The sequence below is a fragment of the Acipenser ruthenus genome, chromosome 2 (genome assembly GCF_902713425.1).
Source record: "Acipenser ruthenus chromosome 2, fAciRut3.2 maternal haplotype, whole genome shotgun sequence".
NCBI classification, from domain to species: domain Eukaryota; kingdom Metazoa; phylum Chordata; class Actinopteri; order Acipenseriformes; family Acipenseridae; genus Acipenser; species Acipenser ruthenus.
In genome coordinates, this window is record NC_081190.1 from 32,268,661 (window position 1) to 32,286,604 (window position 17,944).

The following is a 17,944-nucleotide window of genomic DNA, read 5'->3' on the forward strand; positions in this document are numbered from 1 at the left end:
TGCTTTCCTTCCAGTCGCTTCCTTTTGCAGCATTCCCAGACTGACCAAAAAAGTGGTGGCTTTGGTGTGTATGCAAGTTTTCCATACTTTGTTAGGATATTGGCTTCCGCACAAGTGTAGGAAAGGTTTGGGAAACAGACCAATTTTTGTTAGTTTAGGTTTAAAAATACCAACTATACTTATTTTGTACTTGTAGTTTTTATGAATTATTATTATTATTATTATTATTATTATTATTATTATTATTGTGATGATGATTATTATTATTCCTTTAAAGTGTATGGTAGGATTTCACGTTTGGCCAGTTATTTTAATGATCCTATAATTTTTAAAGAGAATTACATTGTCTCTCTTAAACAAAACGTTAACTAGCTTGTTTACGCGCTTCTCATGACACCTCTGGAGACCTGCATTTGAATAAAGTCTAGAAGACAATCATTTTTTCTTTCCAAATCCCTAGCGTTCATTTATTGATTGTCTTCCTTTCCATTTATACAAGTGGAATATCAGGTTTATGGGTGTGCGTGAGTTATCAAACAGTAGTTTGGATATCCCTGAAACCAGATGAATGGAGCCCACTTTTCTTTGTCTGCGTTGAGAATAGTCACTCTTTTAAAGCATGGGAATGTGGGTAGCTTTGTTATTATTTAAACATGTCATCAAAGAATTGGCAAATGTGTGTGTGCTTTGCAAGTGACTCCGCTAGACTTATATAGTGGTCAGTTGTCAACACAAAGGTGATTGAAGGTGGTATTATTAGATTACAGTTGTAGCCAGTATTGATCAGTGATGTTTATTGCTTCCTTGATCAAGCAGAATGAAATGTCAGAAGCTTAAGAACCAACTGTAACTTGAAGCATAAGCTATCAATTCTGCCTTCAGCCTCGATCTAGCAATACCATCTGACACCATTGTGTATCCAGAGGCTATACGAGAATCTTATCTATGTGTGTGAGAAAAATACATGGAAATTCAGTGTAAAAGATTTCACTTCACAAATAGACACCTAACTTTGTGAGTGTGTGTGTGTATGTGAGCGTGTTTTTTGTACTGTTGTCTTGTACGTATTGGTTCAAGCCTTGACAATGAGTTACAAATAGGTGTGATCATGTCTTGTCCGTCATATCCTGGCTACAGATTGATTATCATTCCCAGGTAGAAATATACTTCACCAGGTTCTCAGAAAGAGGAGACCTTTTTTAACTAAATACTTCGGCTCTTGTAGAGGTGAGATGGTATACCGGTTTTGCGGTTTAGGTACATTACGGTATTGGGACCATTCCTGTTATGCTACACGACAAATATCTTAATTACAGTATACAACGGTTAATGCTATTTGTGTGTCTGTGAACAAAGTAAGCCATCTTTTTCTTCAACATCCTGTACAACACAAGTCTCAAGTACTACTGTGCTTTCTCACCTAGCCTCACACTTAAACAATCCAGCCACTTCTACTTGCTGGCAGTCACCATCAAGACTGCCATTTTGCCTTTGCATTCTTCTACTGCAAACATGGTTCTAAACCAAGTGATGATACTTCCAGCCTGAACAAAGTGTCTGAGGAAGATCTTTTTCCACCCGCAAAAAAGGATAAACTACTGCTGCTGGCCCTGAACATATGAGACACCACAGGGTTCCCCGGTCACATTTTATGTCATGACTCATGAGAATATTCAGCAGCAAAGAGCTGAAGAAAAGGTATAGATACACAGGTTTAGCAGCATGATGTGTATTAAGGCTGTCAGTGAAGCATCATTTTGATTTATTTTTAAACGTCAGACTTAATTATGATTTTATTATAATGCTGCCTAATGAAATAGAATGACCATATCTGTTAAATCTTTCTGAAGGGCTCAATAAATAATGTAAAGCAAAACATGAGGAAAATATAAACAGATGGCAACATAAACTCCCAGAAAATGACCTACCTTGGTTTAATTGAACTATTTAAAGCCTAATTGTTAATTTGGTTAACATCTTTATACTTGCACATCTGGTATTAAACATGCTTCTAAGCTAGAAATATACAGATGTATTTGCTTCAGAGTGATGTTCACTACAGCAGCTTTATTTATTTAAGCCCACTTCTCTTTGCATTTTTTTCTTTCCAACTGAATATGAACCACAAATATTATTATTATTATTATTATTATTATTATTATTATTTATTTCTTAGCAGACGCCCTTAACCAGGGCGACTTACAATTGTTACAACATATCACGTTATTTTTTACATACAATTATCCATTTATACAGTTGGGTTTTTACTGGAGCAATCTAGGTCAAGTACCTTGCTCAAGGGTACAGCAGCAGTGTCCCCCACCAGGGATTGAACCCACGACCCTCCGGTCAAGAGTCCAGAGCCCTAACCACTACTCCACACTGCTGTTTAGGAAAACAAAATTTGTTGATTTAATTTTCGTGTTCAAAAAATGCAGAAGAAAAAAGAAGCAGGTCCAGTGGATGAAAAGCAGATTAGTCAGCGTGGTACTAAAGAGAAACAGCACTAGAGAATCTTTTAATAGTATTTTTGATATTGATATGCTTTGTAGTAGGTGTTCACATATCAGATATGCTTTGTAGTAGGTGTTCACATATCAGGATTATGGTTCCATAAGTTATTGTTGCTTACTTTAGAAACAAAAAACTTAGCCACCCATCTCTGGAAAAGCCTTACAACAGTGCTTCTCTTTCCTGTTGACATTTTCTTAGATAGTTTCTTTTAAACGCTGTGTCTAAGATGGAACAATCTCCTGTAAAGGACTGCTTGATCGAAACCACAGCCCCTAAATCTCATCTCCTGCTGTTAAAAGCATCACTGGCAGTGCTAACTGCAGGCAGTTTTATGGATAAGGATTGTATGTCTTCATGTGAGAAGCGAAGGTACACAGAACAAGTCTAGAGAATGTATGCTTTTATTAATATTATCCAGTAAACTCCATGGAAATTTCACTAGATCTATCACTGGTGGGGAAAGTTCACGTAGTAGAATTGTGACCTTCTTAAATAACCACCTACAGATCTAAAAGTGTACTTGTAATGTTGATTGTCTGGCAATTACATGGCCTATGCAGTATCTTTACAAGCTCAAACATCTGCAACAATGTGTCATGCATTAAAATGTCCAAAAAAGTATAACTTACATATTGAGAGATTCTAAGAGTAACCCAGTAATGGATGTGTTTTTCAATACAGCTGAATGACAGAAGCTCCATGAATAAGTAGCCACACATTTTAGTCTCTTTGGTGTCCAGGCAATTAAGGATTCAATGTTTAAAAAAAATACATTTCATGCACTCCCTGATGCATGTGTAATGTCAATGTATGGTGACTACAGCAACATATAATAATTAAATGACCTTTTCCTTTTTTTTGCTGTCACATCTTTTTGTAGTTATAAAGAAGGGAGGGGTTATAGTCTATTGCAGGTCATGCACATTGTGTTTAGTTTGCATTGTGTCCTTGCCTTCAGTGTTGTAAGCCATTCTGTGCACTAAATGTCTTTTTTTTCTTCTTTTTTTAACCCTACTTTTTCAGCCTGTTTGCTTTGTTGTCTAAAAAACACAACAAAGTCCTGGAGCAAGCCACACAGTCACTGAGGGGCCCCTTTGGTTCTGACGACAACGCTTCGCTTCCCGACTATGTGAGTAACTCAGCTTTGGGCTTTTGTTTTTCTAATTCAGTTGTTTGGATGACTCATGTGCGTATCTCTCTGTGGGTATTTACATTCCTGGTGTACTTGCTAATTTGAATGTCCTGGCAAGAAAAAAACAGCAAGAAATAATATTTAAATAACAAAAAATGAAACAAATTATCCAAACACGACAAAAACCGTTAACACAAAGCAAAAACAATCACACAAACAGAAACACAAAAATAAAAACATGGTAAAGCAAAGAATTCCAATTTCCGTGATCCTGGTCATACAGTATTTAGTGTTTCCAGGATTTCAACCCTGGTCAGATTTAAAATACATATTTGAGTGATTTATAAAGGTATGTGAAGAGGCAATTTTAATGCTTGAAGGCAATGAATTCCAGAGATGAGATGCATGATAAATAAAGGCATGTGCTGGTACAGTAGCATCAAATATTGCAGACATTCTTTAAATTAGCACATTTAGCAGAGGATGACAAAAGCTTTCTGTCAAGTTAGGTAGGGATTCACATTGTGTGTTACACAATATTCAGATTATTAAACATGACTTTACTGCACTGAAAGGACAGATTTCGGAGAGCTGTTTCACTAGGGGCTCGACAGCTGTCAGTAAGTTCTACTCAGAATGAGAATACCTTCACTTAAGACTCCCAAATAGGTATCTCTGCTCATGCTCAGCCTCCAGTGCTGCTCACAACCCCACTGATATTGTCAATGTCCTTGGCACTGTATTTTAGACACAGCCTTCTGTCATTATTGTGATGGGTTGCCATGTCGCTGCTGTGCTTGGTGACATCACCTGTGGAACTGAAAAAGAACACTGTAGAGCTTAGAAGAAGCGCTACATGACAATAAAAGGCATAGGCCTCCGTGTTCCAGTTTGATTTAACAGAAGGTAGTGTCAGGAGGTATGGGGGTTCCAGCACACTAATTTACATTTTATATGAATATACAACTGGCAGCATACAAGAGTGGCAAAATTGGAATGAGAAATCCCATTGATTGTGCATATGGACATGGCAGCAGGAAGGATTTTACATGACATGGTTACAAGTTGACACATATGCTGCTATGCCATGCTAAAGTGCTGTGCTTACTTTTCACCGTGCATATTAAAACACCTGTGATGAATAACAAAACTACTATTCATCTAATTCCTGTTCCATACTTCAGTATCCCACTACTGCTTCTATGTCCATTGCCAAAAATTGCTTGTATCTTGGAAACTCTAATTCAACATGGGTGCATTGGAGGCCTTCATGAAGGTTTTTGTCATAACTTAAAAGCAGATGATGTTTATTTTCTATTTTTTATAAACTTTACAGATTACTTTGAGGTATAAAGGTGTAACAATTCGGAAAAAAAAAACTGCCTGCCTTCTAAATATCACCAAAAGGCACAGTGTTAGATATGGACCCAAAATAATAACTTAAACTTAGGAAATTAGACATATTTCCTAGACCATAGACATCTACCGTGTCAATATTGGATTATTCATGACAGGCTGAGTCGTGGTGAATAAACCATCCCTCATGTCGTATACACTTGTGCCTTAGTCAATGACCCACTACCACAGGGAAAAAAATACTGGGATCTCTTTGGTTCATTAAAAAATGAAACACGACGGTAGATCGTTGCTTTACATTGAACCAGACCCCACCGTTAAAATCAGAGATTAGACCTGGTTCCCTTTCAAGTATGAAATGTAACCATTCCTGTGTGGGTACTTAACTCCTAAAAACCCGAAACCTGAATATTGTACACCAGCTGCTCCGCGAGCCTGTGACGTGGTCATGGGCTGCCCCCGAGGGCACAAAAGGACTGGACTCTCCGCGCCATTTTTCCTTTCAAAGACAGATCTGATCAGAGAGCTTGGTTTAGAGATGTACTTTTTTGCTTCTGACTGTATAATTTGTTGCAAATTATTGTGTTTCACAAAAATGTATGCGATATTACAGTAACGCTGTGTAATGGTTTTACTAATTAGGCGTATATTGTGCACTACAGCCTGTTGCTTGTTACGCCCTGCTGCAGCCTTGTGCCCCGCGTGAAGCCAGGGGCTTGTGTCACTCCTTCCCAAGGATCCAGCAACATAAGTCGGCTGACTTTGTGCTCTCCCTCCAGGCTGCATAGCTCCGGCTGGAGTTATTTTATTTCTCATTTCGGCTTTTAGCTAAAATGCGAGACGTTTGATGTTATTTCTGTGTTTTGTTACTGTTTTTTTTGTGGAGAAAGATTTTACTCTTGAGGTGTTCTGTTTGTTTGTTTCTTTACAGAGACTACGTGCACTCAGCAGCATATGCTGGGCTCAGCAGCACTGCGCACGACCAAGATACTCACTTTGGTTGTGGTTGCTTGCAATCTCATCCACAGTATCTTGATGCCGTTGTGGTGACAGCTTTTAGCCTCACCATTACGAAGGCTGTTAGTATCATTCTAACAAGCAGGCTTCCCTCAGTCTCGTGTGCGTGGTACTGACTGAGTGGTTTTGCCAGTGGCTTGTACAGGTGGGCATCCCTGTATGTTGCTGCACAGGGCAAACAAAATTTTGCCGCCCTCCCTTTTCACTCTCTGTGTGTGTGTGTGTGTGTGTATATATATATATATATATATATATATATATATATATATATATATATATATATATATATATAGTTTGAGAAAAAGGAAAACTGCTGTGTACCAAAATGATCAATAAGAAAAAAGAAAAGGATATTTCAGGTACTTAAAAAGGTAGAATAATTGATTACAAATCAATTATCAGGACGTTTCGGACTACAAGTCCTTCATCGGCTGAATACAAAAAAACAGTCATATATATAATATGATATTTTTACATCGTCACAAAACTACATACAACTATATACAATCATCACTCTGGTTGCAAACGGTAGTGACATCCACTGTCAGCTCTACAATAACAATATTTATGATCAATGGATTCTACTACCATGCATGAGTTTAGAGTTATAAATAACAATTGATACAGGATACGCAGGTTACTTCAAACACATCGTAATTTCGTTGTACCTTATTTGTACAGTATCGTATTGCGTTCCTTAACTATTATAAAACTGATATCTAACATTTAGGTTAGTGATAATATAATGACCTCCGGTACTTTTTTCTATAGGCAGATTCTTGACTTAAGAAGTAACTTTAAAGAATTAAAGAATCAAAGAATCTTTAGCGATGTGTTATGAAAATGCTTAAATGGCACACAACCGCTCTAATTTCAGTGCCTGGGCACCAATGAAGCGATCTCTTTTCCTTGTTGTGTCAAGGCAATAATAAGCCAATACGGAAATAAAATATTTTTTTCAGCGCCTTCAAGCAGTGTTGCCAATTTAGCAAATTTCTTGCCAAATCTAGTGTCTTTAAGAGCTGACTTGGCGAGATTTGTTGCCAAAAGCAACTAGCTACAAATCTAGCGATTTCCAGGATAGTCATTGGAGAATTTCAGAGATATAAATTCAGAGATGTTGCTGCTTCTTTCTTTTTTTCTAATTATATAAATATGTTAAAGCAGGCAAAATAATTATTTGGCAAGCATGTTAAAGCTGAAAGGGCATCGATGCACACTGATTTCAAAGCCTTTTTTTAATTGGATAAGTGCATGCTTTATGCTGAATGTACACGGATGCAGGACAGTGATTTAGGCCTGTTAAATGGACAACGTTTAGATCGTGGTCATCCAGGAAGGGATTAGGAATCTCAAAAAGAAAACAGTTTGACGCATGGTCCTCTCCCATTGGCACCTATTTTAAACTTTCTTGGGGGGAATAAGCCTGTAGCCAAGATTAAAAGTTCTGGTTGCCCAGCATGAACATTAGCGCATTGTCACCTTCCGCCAGGCAGATTTCATTTGCACTGACCCTTCCTTCCTGAGATAAAGTTTTACTACCTGCTGTGATAAACTAATGCTTTCCCTGGTCTCTGTTCTTTTAAAGCCTCTACAAAAAGAAAAGGTATGACCCCACATTATTGAATGTTTCCTGTTTCTTACAAGTAACCGGAATATAGTGTAGGCAATCCATCGTACATCACATTCATTAAATTATGGTAGAAGGTGGGATGTCCGTTCATCGATCATAATCTAGGTCACGGGAAACTACTTGCAGCATGTATAAATTCTGGTTCGGAACATGAAGTCTCTATGTTAAAAAGGTTTCATGAACTGCGTAATATAACCTGTGTAAAATGTGTTTTTTAAAAAAAATTAAAAACAGTCCTTAAGGTTTTGTGAATAGGACCCTTTGTTGCAGAGTTTGTAAAGACTACATTGGGAATGCTTTGTCCTGTTGAAAATATACATGGCCATTTTTGTAAGAGATGCAATTGACGTATTAACTGTGTTTGTTAGCGTTTTTGTCTTTGTTAATGTACTGTATAAAATCAGACTCTATATTTGTATGTTGTTGTGTACCTGGTAAATAAGTATGTGTTTGTATGTTTCAGTTTTGTGTGTGTGCATTTTAACCATTGGGGAGCAGTTCTTGAGGGTGTTTACTGAAGTACAAGTTAAATAGAAAACAGCTGTCACTTTAAGCATCCTACTTCGTGATCCCCCTGGCACTGAAGTATCATCTGGAAATAATATAGTTTGTAAAACAAAGCTTGGAAGAAAAGGAAATGTTTGTTTTATGTGGGATGCCCGATTTCTCGTCCAGGTCCTGTAATTCAGCTTTTGGGGAAGGGATATTAAAGAGAACCGTTAAAAATGTGGTCTACAGGACTACTAACATTTCAGAAGACCTTTTTTTTGGTTGGTATGTACAATGGAAAACCTGCATCTTTTGAAGGGAAACCTGCTTCACAGAGGTAAGTAGAAGGAAACGGAAGCAAGGTTTTCAGAGCCAGGGCGCAAGTTTAGGGTTACTCTGTCTTGGTTTTAATCTAGAAAGACGCTAGAGAAGAGGATGCATTAAAAAAATTAATTAATAAATAAATAAATAAATCATTCAGCCATCCATCATTTTTGAGTCCATGAGCTGATCTTCTTGCGATGCTGATAGAGAAGGTTCCTCACAGGTGTTTAAAAAACGGATCACGAATTGATTCTTTCCCAGTTCTTGTTTTTTTTCAAGAGGGGAAGTATTGCTCAAGTGTTGTAGGGCACTATTCCTTTTCACGTCATTAATAATGTTGACCAAAAGTTCTCTACCTTGCCCTTTATAGTGCTAGCATAGATAAAGATAAAATAGCATTAAACATTTTACCATCTACCACTACTTACCATCCAAGGTTTGACTGTTTAGGCAGTATATTTACTCAGTCAACTGATTCTAACAACACAGATGTTAAAGAACGATCATTTATGCTTTTGTTTTCGTATAACAGGAAAAGTCTAACATCTGATAATTAAAAGGACCAATTGGTTCAGTTACAGACATTGTTCCATGTATTGTGCCTGTACCCGTTTGCCACTTGTTTCTTTCAAGGCAATCATGCTTTATTTTTCTGAATAATAACTGTTTCCTGCTAAGGCTACTGTGCTAACTGGCTTATTTTTGTCAAAAAAAAAAATTTAAAGACCTAAGACTAGAGATACAGTACCAGCTTTATTGATGTCTGTTGCTTTAAAATCGATGATATACAGCAAGATGGAAAGGCATATTTATCCACACCTGCTCACGGTAGGGAACAGTTTTTTTTTCTTCTTTTTATTAAAGTCTACAGCTTGTAATGGAATTCCATTAAATTCTTCTAATTAGATATACTTTTTTGAATAAACCTAATTTTGGCCTCAGCGGGTTGACACTACATCTTAACACACTGTAATTTACATTCATTAAAATGTCATCTCTGCAGTATGCATGAAGTAACATTAAATATAGTTAATTACGAGGTGATTCATTTTGGTTTGCCGGGGTTGCAGTCTGTCTCTGCAGAAGGGAGGCACATGGAGCCGGGAAGCCTGAGCGCTCTCAGCAGGATGTCTTAGTTTTCATACAAAGGGCTTCCTTTTGATAATGCCAGGCAGCAATTAAACAGGCCTTGAGTTATGTTCTTAAACACTATACTTTTTGTTCATATTAGATGATTGCTTCTGATTTTTATAGGGCTTGTATTTTAAAACTAATAATAAAAAAAATTGTTTGTTTTTTGCCAAAGAAATGTATTGGGCCAGTGTGACTGAAGAAATTGCAAAGTTCATAGTTCACCTCTACAGAAAGGGGGAAAAAAACTGGCTAAACAAATGAGGTTTTTGCTGTATGGATTTGTAATACATTGTTAGATGTTCACGGTTCAGATATAGCTGTGTGGGATCTGACATGAAGGTCTATTTGACCTCTTGTGTGTGTTTTATCAACACCCCTAAAGTAAAGCTGTTTTCTTGTCTATTCTGTGTCTATTTATTTGTTGTTCTCTTGTCTCTTGACTTCCCTGTCTGCCTCTGCCTGTCTGTCTCCTCTCTCTGTTTTTCTCAGTGACCTAGATCTTCTGGTGGTGCCTGTCTCCTCCCCAGTAGACTAAGTCAGTGTCTCTGGTCCCTGTGGAGATTTGTTTTTTCTAACCCAGCAGGATTTGTGAGTCCTCATAACAGGTGTTCAGCCTGCCCTAGATTACACATGGACATATTGCCCCCTCCCATCCCTACCTCATCTCCGTTCCAGGTCAGTGACTTGTGTTACACAGGTTATACCCACTGGTTCCAGCGCTGACCTCATGAATCCTGATGGTTATTATGGTGATTCTTAAGGGGCCTCTGTTTACTGGATAAGGAACAAAATCCCATCACAAGTCTGTTCTGTTTTGTTCATCTTTTAGTACTTCATCAGAACAGTACATATACTTTTTAGAATTTTTAGGCTGTAGTTGTTCTTGCTTTGACTAGTATATGATGCTCAGATGGGTCAGACATTGACACATTAAAGGTTTGTTTCTCTGCCTAAGGTTTAAGACTGGTAATTCAAGATGACTGAAGGCTCCAGTCCAGAATTAGATTGCTCTGTTGTTTTTGTATTAGCTTTCTTCGTAGCTTTAATAAAAGTATTAACAACAAAAAGGGGGTGAGGTTAAAACATTATCAATTATTTTAGATATTGAATTTGGGAGCCTTGGTGTTTCAGGTTTATCCTAATAGATTATGTTTATTTAGTTTTCATGTAGCGAACCTGTACTCCGTCTTGCATCTTTTAAATATTCTGTTTGCATTCGATTAAATTCTAAATAACGTTAGCATGATATTTTGTCATCCTTTGGCTGAATATGTAATTTTGATCTTTTGAGGAAGATAAAAATCTGTGTCTTATTGAATTGATTAATTTTCTCTAAGGGTGGCTTTATAAAATGATTTACACCAAAGGTCTAATTTTACTGCTAACGTGCTAATTAAGGAAGGACAAACTCCTCATTAAAAAGGTCTTCTGAGTTTGACTGTATAAATAACGTTGTTTTAAGTTACCACAAATGGCTATTTGATAAAGTCCATTTTATGTTACCCCACTACTTTTCCACATCCTTTAATAAAATCTAAACTGCTCCCCTCCACAGTAATTCCTAGAACTACATGAAAGCACGCATAATGCGCTCCTAAGAGTAAACCTCACTAATTGCACTTCTGATGTCTTGTGTGGTGGATTACCACAGGGTTTGTTTATTTTCCTGTTAAATACACAATATGTGTGTTTCACTAAGGGTTGTGGGGCAGACATGTTTGTGCCTACATAAGTCTGATTTCTCTATACATCATAATCCTTGTAGTTCGATGTCAACACAAAAGGGAATGCACAAAAGCTGTAGGTAAATGAGCTGCCCCTTTACACTGAGAAAACAAAATAATATACTTTGAGAACAGGCATGTTTGAACACTAATATTAATTTGATGTTCTGCTATTAATCTGATGTTACCACCAGATACTAGTTCCATTTAAATCCTCTTTGATTTAGTAATACTGTTTTTAATCTATCTAAAACATGTCAATATTAAAGACTTTGCAGGTAGGTTATATTTTATCATTATTGTTTCTTGCATCTTTAAATTATTCTTGGCAATTTGGCTACTGACAGCAGGATCACTTTTATTTATTTATTTATTGATTTGTAAATGTATTTATTTGTAAATGTATTCATTTAAAAAGATTAACTAGAAATGGTAACGGATTTGTTGTGGTGTCCTAATAATAATTTTAAAATAATAATAAAAAAATGAATAAATTGGGGATAAAACATAACAATTATTGCACTTATCACACTCTGCCCAGAAATTATTATAAATGATTCAAACTTACGTTTCGCCACAAACCATTATCATGGCACATAATGTAGCATAATAATAATAATAATAATAATAATAATAATAATAATAATAATAATAATAATCCAGTAGGAAGAAGGACCAGCAGGCTGCCAATTTTAAGCATGAAAAATGTACTGTATATAGAAGGTAAAACGTAGCCCTTGAACAGAATTATTGTATATGTAATTTTGTTAAACCAGGCATTTCACGAAAAGTATTGTGTAATATTTGTAGACACATTTTTTTGTTGTTTTCTTATATGCCTGGTTAGAACAAATGACAAACCTTTCACAGTGTGCCATGGTTACTTAGTTAACAAAATAGGGCAGGGGTTTTCAAAAACATTTTTGAAACTCTACCCCTTCTGTCGGGAAGTTTCAGCTTAAGTACCCTTTACAGTTTTCGCTCACTGAATACTACCACGGTTGCAATAAAAGGCAGAATAATCTCATCAACACATTTCTTTTTTATAACTATATATATATATATATATATATATATATATATATATATATATATATATATATATATATATATATATATATATACATACACATACACATATACAGCTCTGGAAAGAATTAAGAGACCACTGCAAAATTATTAAAAACCAATCTTTAGAGTTGGGGAACATTGTCAGAGCAGAAGGAAGCAAGTTTTCTTCCAGGACAACCTTGTACTTGGCTTGATTCATGCGTCCTTCACAAAGACAAAGCTGCCCGATTCCAGCCTTGCTGAAGCACCCCCAGATGAGTCCAATTTTCAGCTTTGCCCAACACCTGGTCGTCTGATGGTTAGACGGAGACCTGGAGAGGCCTACAAGCCACAGTGTCTCGCACCCACTGTGAAATGTGGTGGAGGATCGGTGATGATCTGGGGGTGCTTCAGCAAGGCTGGAATCGGGCAGCTTTGGCATAAATCAAGCCAAGTACAAGGTTGTCCTGGAAGAAAACTTGCTTCCTTCTGCTCTGACAATGTTCCCCAACTCTGAAGATTGTTTTTTGCAGCAGGACAATGCTCCATGCCACACAGCCAGGTCAATCAAGGTGTGGATGGAGGACCACCAGATCAAGACCCTGTCATGGCCAGCCCAATCTCCAGACCTGAACTCCATTGAAAACCTCTGGAATGTGATCAAGAGGAAGATGGATGGTCACAAGCCATCAAACAAAGCCGAGCTGCTTGAATTTTTGCGCCAGGAGTGGCATAAAGTCACCCAACATCAATGTGAAAGACTGGTGGAGAGCATGCCAAGATGCATGAAAGCTGTGCTTGAAAATCAGGGTTATTCCACCAAATATTGATTTCTGAACTCTTCCTAAGTTAAAACATTAGTATTGTGTTTCAAAATGAATATGAACTTATTTTCTTTGCATTATTCGAGGTCTGACAACACTGCATCTTTTTTGTTATTTTGACCAGTTGTCATTTTCTGCAAATAAATGCTCTAAATGACAATATTTTTATTTGGAATTTGGGAGAAATGTTGTCAGTAGTTTATAGAATAAAACAAAAATGTTCATTTTACCCAAACACATACCTATAAACAGTAAAACCAGAAAAACTGATCATTTTGCAGTGGTCTCTTAAATTTTTCCAGAGCTGTATATATAGTTCATAACAGTCTGGGACTGACAAACTGCTGGCTTAAGACAAAATACCAACCAGTAGGCTTCATTCTTAAAACTTAATTACATGTCTTTGGATGCACAGAATTTAGGAATGTCTTTAGAAACACTCTTATTCGCTTTCTATTTCAGCAAAATAATACAATAATCTACACTGTAGGGCAGCAGTGTGGAGTAGTGGTTAGAGCTCTGGACTCTTGACCGGAGGGTCGTGGGTTCAATCCCCAGTGGGGGACACTGCTGTTGTACCCTTGAGCAAGGTACTTTACCTAGATAGCTCCAGTAAAAACCCAACTGTATAAATGGGTAATTGTATGTAAAAATAAATGAATAATGTGATATCTGTATAATGTGAAATAATGCATAATATGATAGCTTGTAACAATTGTAAGTCGCCCTGGATAAGGGCGTCTGCTAAGAAATAAATAATAATAATAATAATAATAATAATAATAATAATAAATGTTTATCACGTTACCATTTACTTCACACCTCAGCATAATTAATTGTGCTATTTAAAATGTTTACAGTATCAAAAACATTAACCTCAAGATAAAACTATAATAACTAACAATGGCAAACTTTTTTATTATTATTAAAGCCAGCATAAAAATAATCCAAATGTACTCGTTTTTTTTTTTTGCAAGTAAGAAATGTATCCATTTCAAACCCCGAAAACACATACAACCAGTCGCTATTGCTGTTACTAAAATGCAGCTATGGTAATAAATAAAACAAAAACCGTCAAAGTATGAGTAGAAACAGTGTGCTTCACTGATACGACAAGGTTAAAACAGCAAAGATCATGAGTAGCACAGACCGCTCTCCAGGCACAATCAACAGGCGCCTGCTTCACCTATATATGAGTGGAAATCCACTCAATTGAAATCGTGCATGCGTACAGGTGGAAAATCTGGACGTGACGGATTCTGTGTTTTTTCATCAGTGGTTCACTTTGAGCTGCAACAAAGATTAAATAATTATACACAGTGGTTTAGAGAATATATAATACCGTTAAATCAGTTCAAGATAATTATTTTCTTTTACTTTCATTTTTATTTGTGAATTTCTGAGTCGTCCTGCATAACCCCTATGACCCTTAGAAGTACCACCAGGGGTACGCGTACCCCCGGTTGAAAACCCCTGAAATAGGGGGTTATTATTCAATTTGAACACACAGCTTATTCAAAATTGAACCTGACCTAATTTCCCTAATGTGCAACAGATTTTATAACACTGGGTTTGCTCATATCTCTAACTAAGAAGATGGCTTCTTGAGACAAGTGTAGCGTAGTGTAGGGTCAAGAAGGCATGACTTCAGACTTTGTAACAATATATGTAGCTTTATTCTTTGTGGTGACATAATCATCATTGCCAAATATGTAGAGCATTGAAATGGATGCTGATGCATAATCAAAGGCTTTGTCACAGGCTATATCTAATCTTATAATAAGGTAATATAGACAGATCTGTCAGCAGGGTACAATGCAATTTGCTTTCCGATGGTTGTAACCATGGATCACTTCCAATCAAATGTCCACTAGTTGGCGATTAATGTCTGCTACAATGCAGTACTTTATTACAGTCAATTACAAGCACCTGTAGTACTCATGCATATCAGTCTTTACTGCTAGATCATGTAGCTCCCTGGGGTGTTTCATGATTTTAGCAATACTACAAGTTAGGTTTTCATACCTTACAGTAACAGACAGAGCTTATTCGACATATGAGAGCTAATACATGCTCTCTTGATCCTATTCCTACAAAACTATTAAATGTTCTTGGTGTTATTAAAAATTATAAATGGTTCACTTTCCTCCCGGTATAGTTCCCTCAGCACTTAAGGTAGCTGTGGTAAAGCCTATGCTAAGAAACACAATTTGTACCCTAAAGTCCTCAATAACTATAGGCCAGTCTCCAGCCTACCATTCTTTGATAAGGTTCTAGAGAGAGTTGTTGCAATTCAATTACAAAAATTTCCAACTCTTAATGGTATATTCCAGAAGTTTCAGTCTGGTTTTCGTGCTCCACATAGCACCGAGACGGCCCTTGTCAGAGTTGTGAACGATCTGCTGATAAACTCTGACTCTGGATTTCCATCAGTATTAATTCTTGATCTTAGTGCTGCCTTTGATACTGTAGACCATTCCATCCTACTGAATTGCCTTGAAAGCACAGTAGGACTTGTCTGGCCTTGTCCTATCCTGGTTCAGATCTTATCTTTTTTATAGGGGAGGTAAAATCTGATTGGGGAGGTAAAATCAGCACTATCAGAAGTTGTCTGTGGTGTTCCACAGGGCTCCATTTTAGGTCCCTTGCTATTTTCATTATATATGCTACTGTTAGGTGACATTATTCACAGACACACAGTGAAATTCCATTGCTATGCTGATGACACCAAGCTATATTTATCCCTAAAACCAGGAATTTATTCTGCCTGGGTGTTATTAGCTAAATGGAAATGTGGGATTACATGAGCTCGACCCTTGTAGTCTCTCATCAAAACTTAAACTAGAAATTAAGTTTGGGGGTCATCTTTGATCCTGATCGATCATTTGAGACTCGTATTAGGGAAGTTAAATGAGAAATATAGCCAAACTTAGACCAATTATTTCCGTATCTGATGCCAAGAAACTAATGCATGCCTTTGTTTCACCTAGAATTGATTATTGTAATGCACTTTTTTCTGGCGTCCCAAAACGTGTGGTATCCCGCTTGCAGCTTGTTCAGAATACCGCCGCTAGAATTCTGATTAAAACCAGGAAAGTGAACTTATTACCCCTGTTTTGGCCTCTCCTACACTGGCTCTCTGTGCAGTATAGAATTGATTTTAAGATTTTGCCGTTAATTTACAAGGACCTGAATGGATTAACACCTAGTTATTTGCAGAATTTACTGACCCTGTATCTTCCAAACCACACTCTGAGATCAGAGGATGTGGGGCTGCTGGTTATTCCTAGGGTCAACAAAGGCAAACGGGAGGTAGGGCATTTTCTTGTAAAGCGCCTAAATTATGGAATGTTCTGCCTTCATTTGTCAGGGAAGCTGGGACCATTACAGTTTTCAAGTCAAGACTAAAAACCCACTTTATATATATATATATATATATATATACACACACACACATATATACACACACACAGTGCCTATAGGAAGTATTCACCCCCCTTCGATGTTTTCAGTTTGTTGTGTTACAACCTGAAATCTTGATGCATTTTAAATGGGATTTTTTTTTCCTTTGATTTACACAACCTACTCAGCACTTTGAAGAGGCAAGAGAATTTTTATTGTGGAACAACAGTTAATGAAAAATAAAAAAACTGAAATGTCTTGGTTAGAGAAGTATTCACCCCTCTGAGTCAATACTTGGTAGAACCACCTTTGGCAGCAATTACAGCTGTGAGGCTTTTGGGATAAGTCTCTACCAGGTTTGTACATCTGGATCGTGCAATATTTGCCCATTCTTGGCAAAATTGTTCAAGCTCTGTCAAGTTGGATGGGGATCGTTGGTGGACAGCAATCTTCAAGTCTTGCCACAGATTCTTAATCGGATTCAAGTCCGGGCTTTGACTGGGCCACTCTAGGACATTCACTTCCTTGTTTCTAAGCCACTCCAGTGTCACTTTGGCTGTGTGCTTGGGGTCATTGTCCTGCTGAAAGGTGAATCTCCATCCCAGTCTTAGGTTTTTTGCAGACTGAAGTAGGTTTTCCTCAAGGATTTGCATTTAGACCAGGACGCTGTGCCTGATTCGGACACCGATGACGTATGCGTGCATGCTGTGACTGTAGCGAATTTGGATTTTTTAGAAAACGCTGATTTTTTTATTTTTTTTTATTTTTTTTAAGAAAACGCAGTTTGCCATCCATACTTGCAAAAAAAGATCGTACAGATAAGTATCACAGAGTTCTTCACTGGAAACAATTTGCACTAATGTAGCCTACCTGTACTGTACATTTATAGATGGATAGATAGATAGATATTGTGCGCTTTACTTTGAGTAATGATCTGTTGGTGGACTTCAAAGATACAATCATATCAGTATATAGGCCATTCAACCAAGACCTCTCTGGAGAATTTCCTGTGTGGAGCAGTAGACTGTGCAAAAAATGCTGAAATTCAGTGTAATAAAAACATGTGGGAGAAAATGTGCCTTTCGCACCAGAGAACCAGGATCTTAACTCATTTAATCTGGCTACTGTTTCTCCCACACATAGACGTCTAGTTTCAAAATTTGCATTTGACCTTAATTCTCTAGTGTGCGACAGTTTTTTGGCTAATCTTATTATACATAATAATACTGACATACTAGAGAGATCTGTTCTACTAAACTGAGTGCTCTCTCTAAAACTTGACAAATTAATAGAGCCTGGCTTTCCAGTGTTTGTTCCACCAGCTGCACCACCAATTTCTCACAAT

The 17,944-nt window shown here is 37.1% G+C and overlaps 1 protein-coding gene across 4 annotated transcripts in view; it reads left to right on the forward strand.

Moving 5' to 3' along the window:
- LOC117421324 (dymeclin-like) overlaps positions 1-17,944 on the forward strand; it is a 176,248-nt gene that overhangs the window by 110,274 nt on the left and 48,030 nt on the right. For all 4 annotated transcript variants that reach the window (XM_058994156.1, XM_058994166.1, XM_058994176.1 and 1 more), the window contains one exon: positions 3,538-3,643. In XM_058994156.1, coding sequence (XP_058850139.1) covers positions 3,538-3,643 — 106 coding nt within the window. The remainder of the gene's footprint in view (positions 1-3,537; positions 3,644-17,944) is intronic.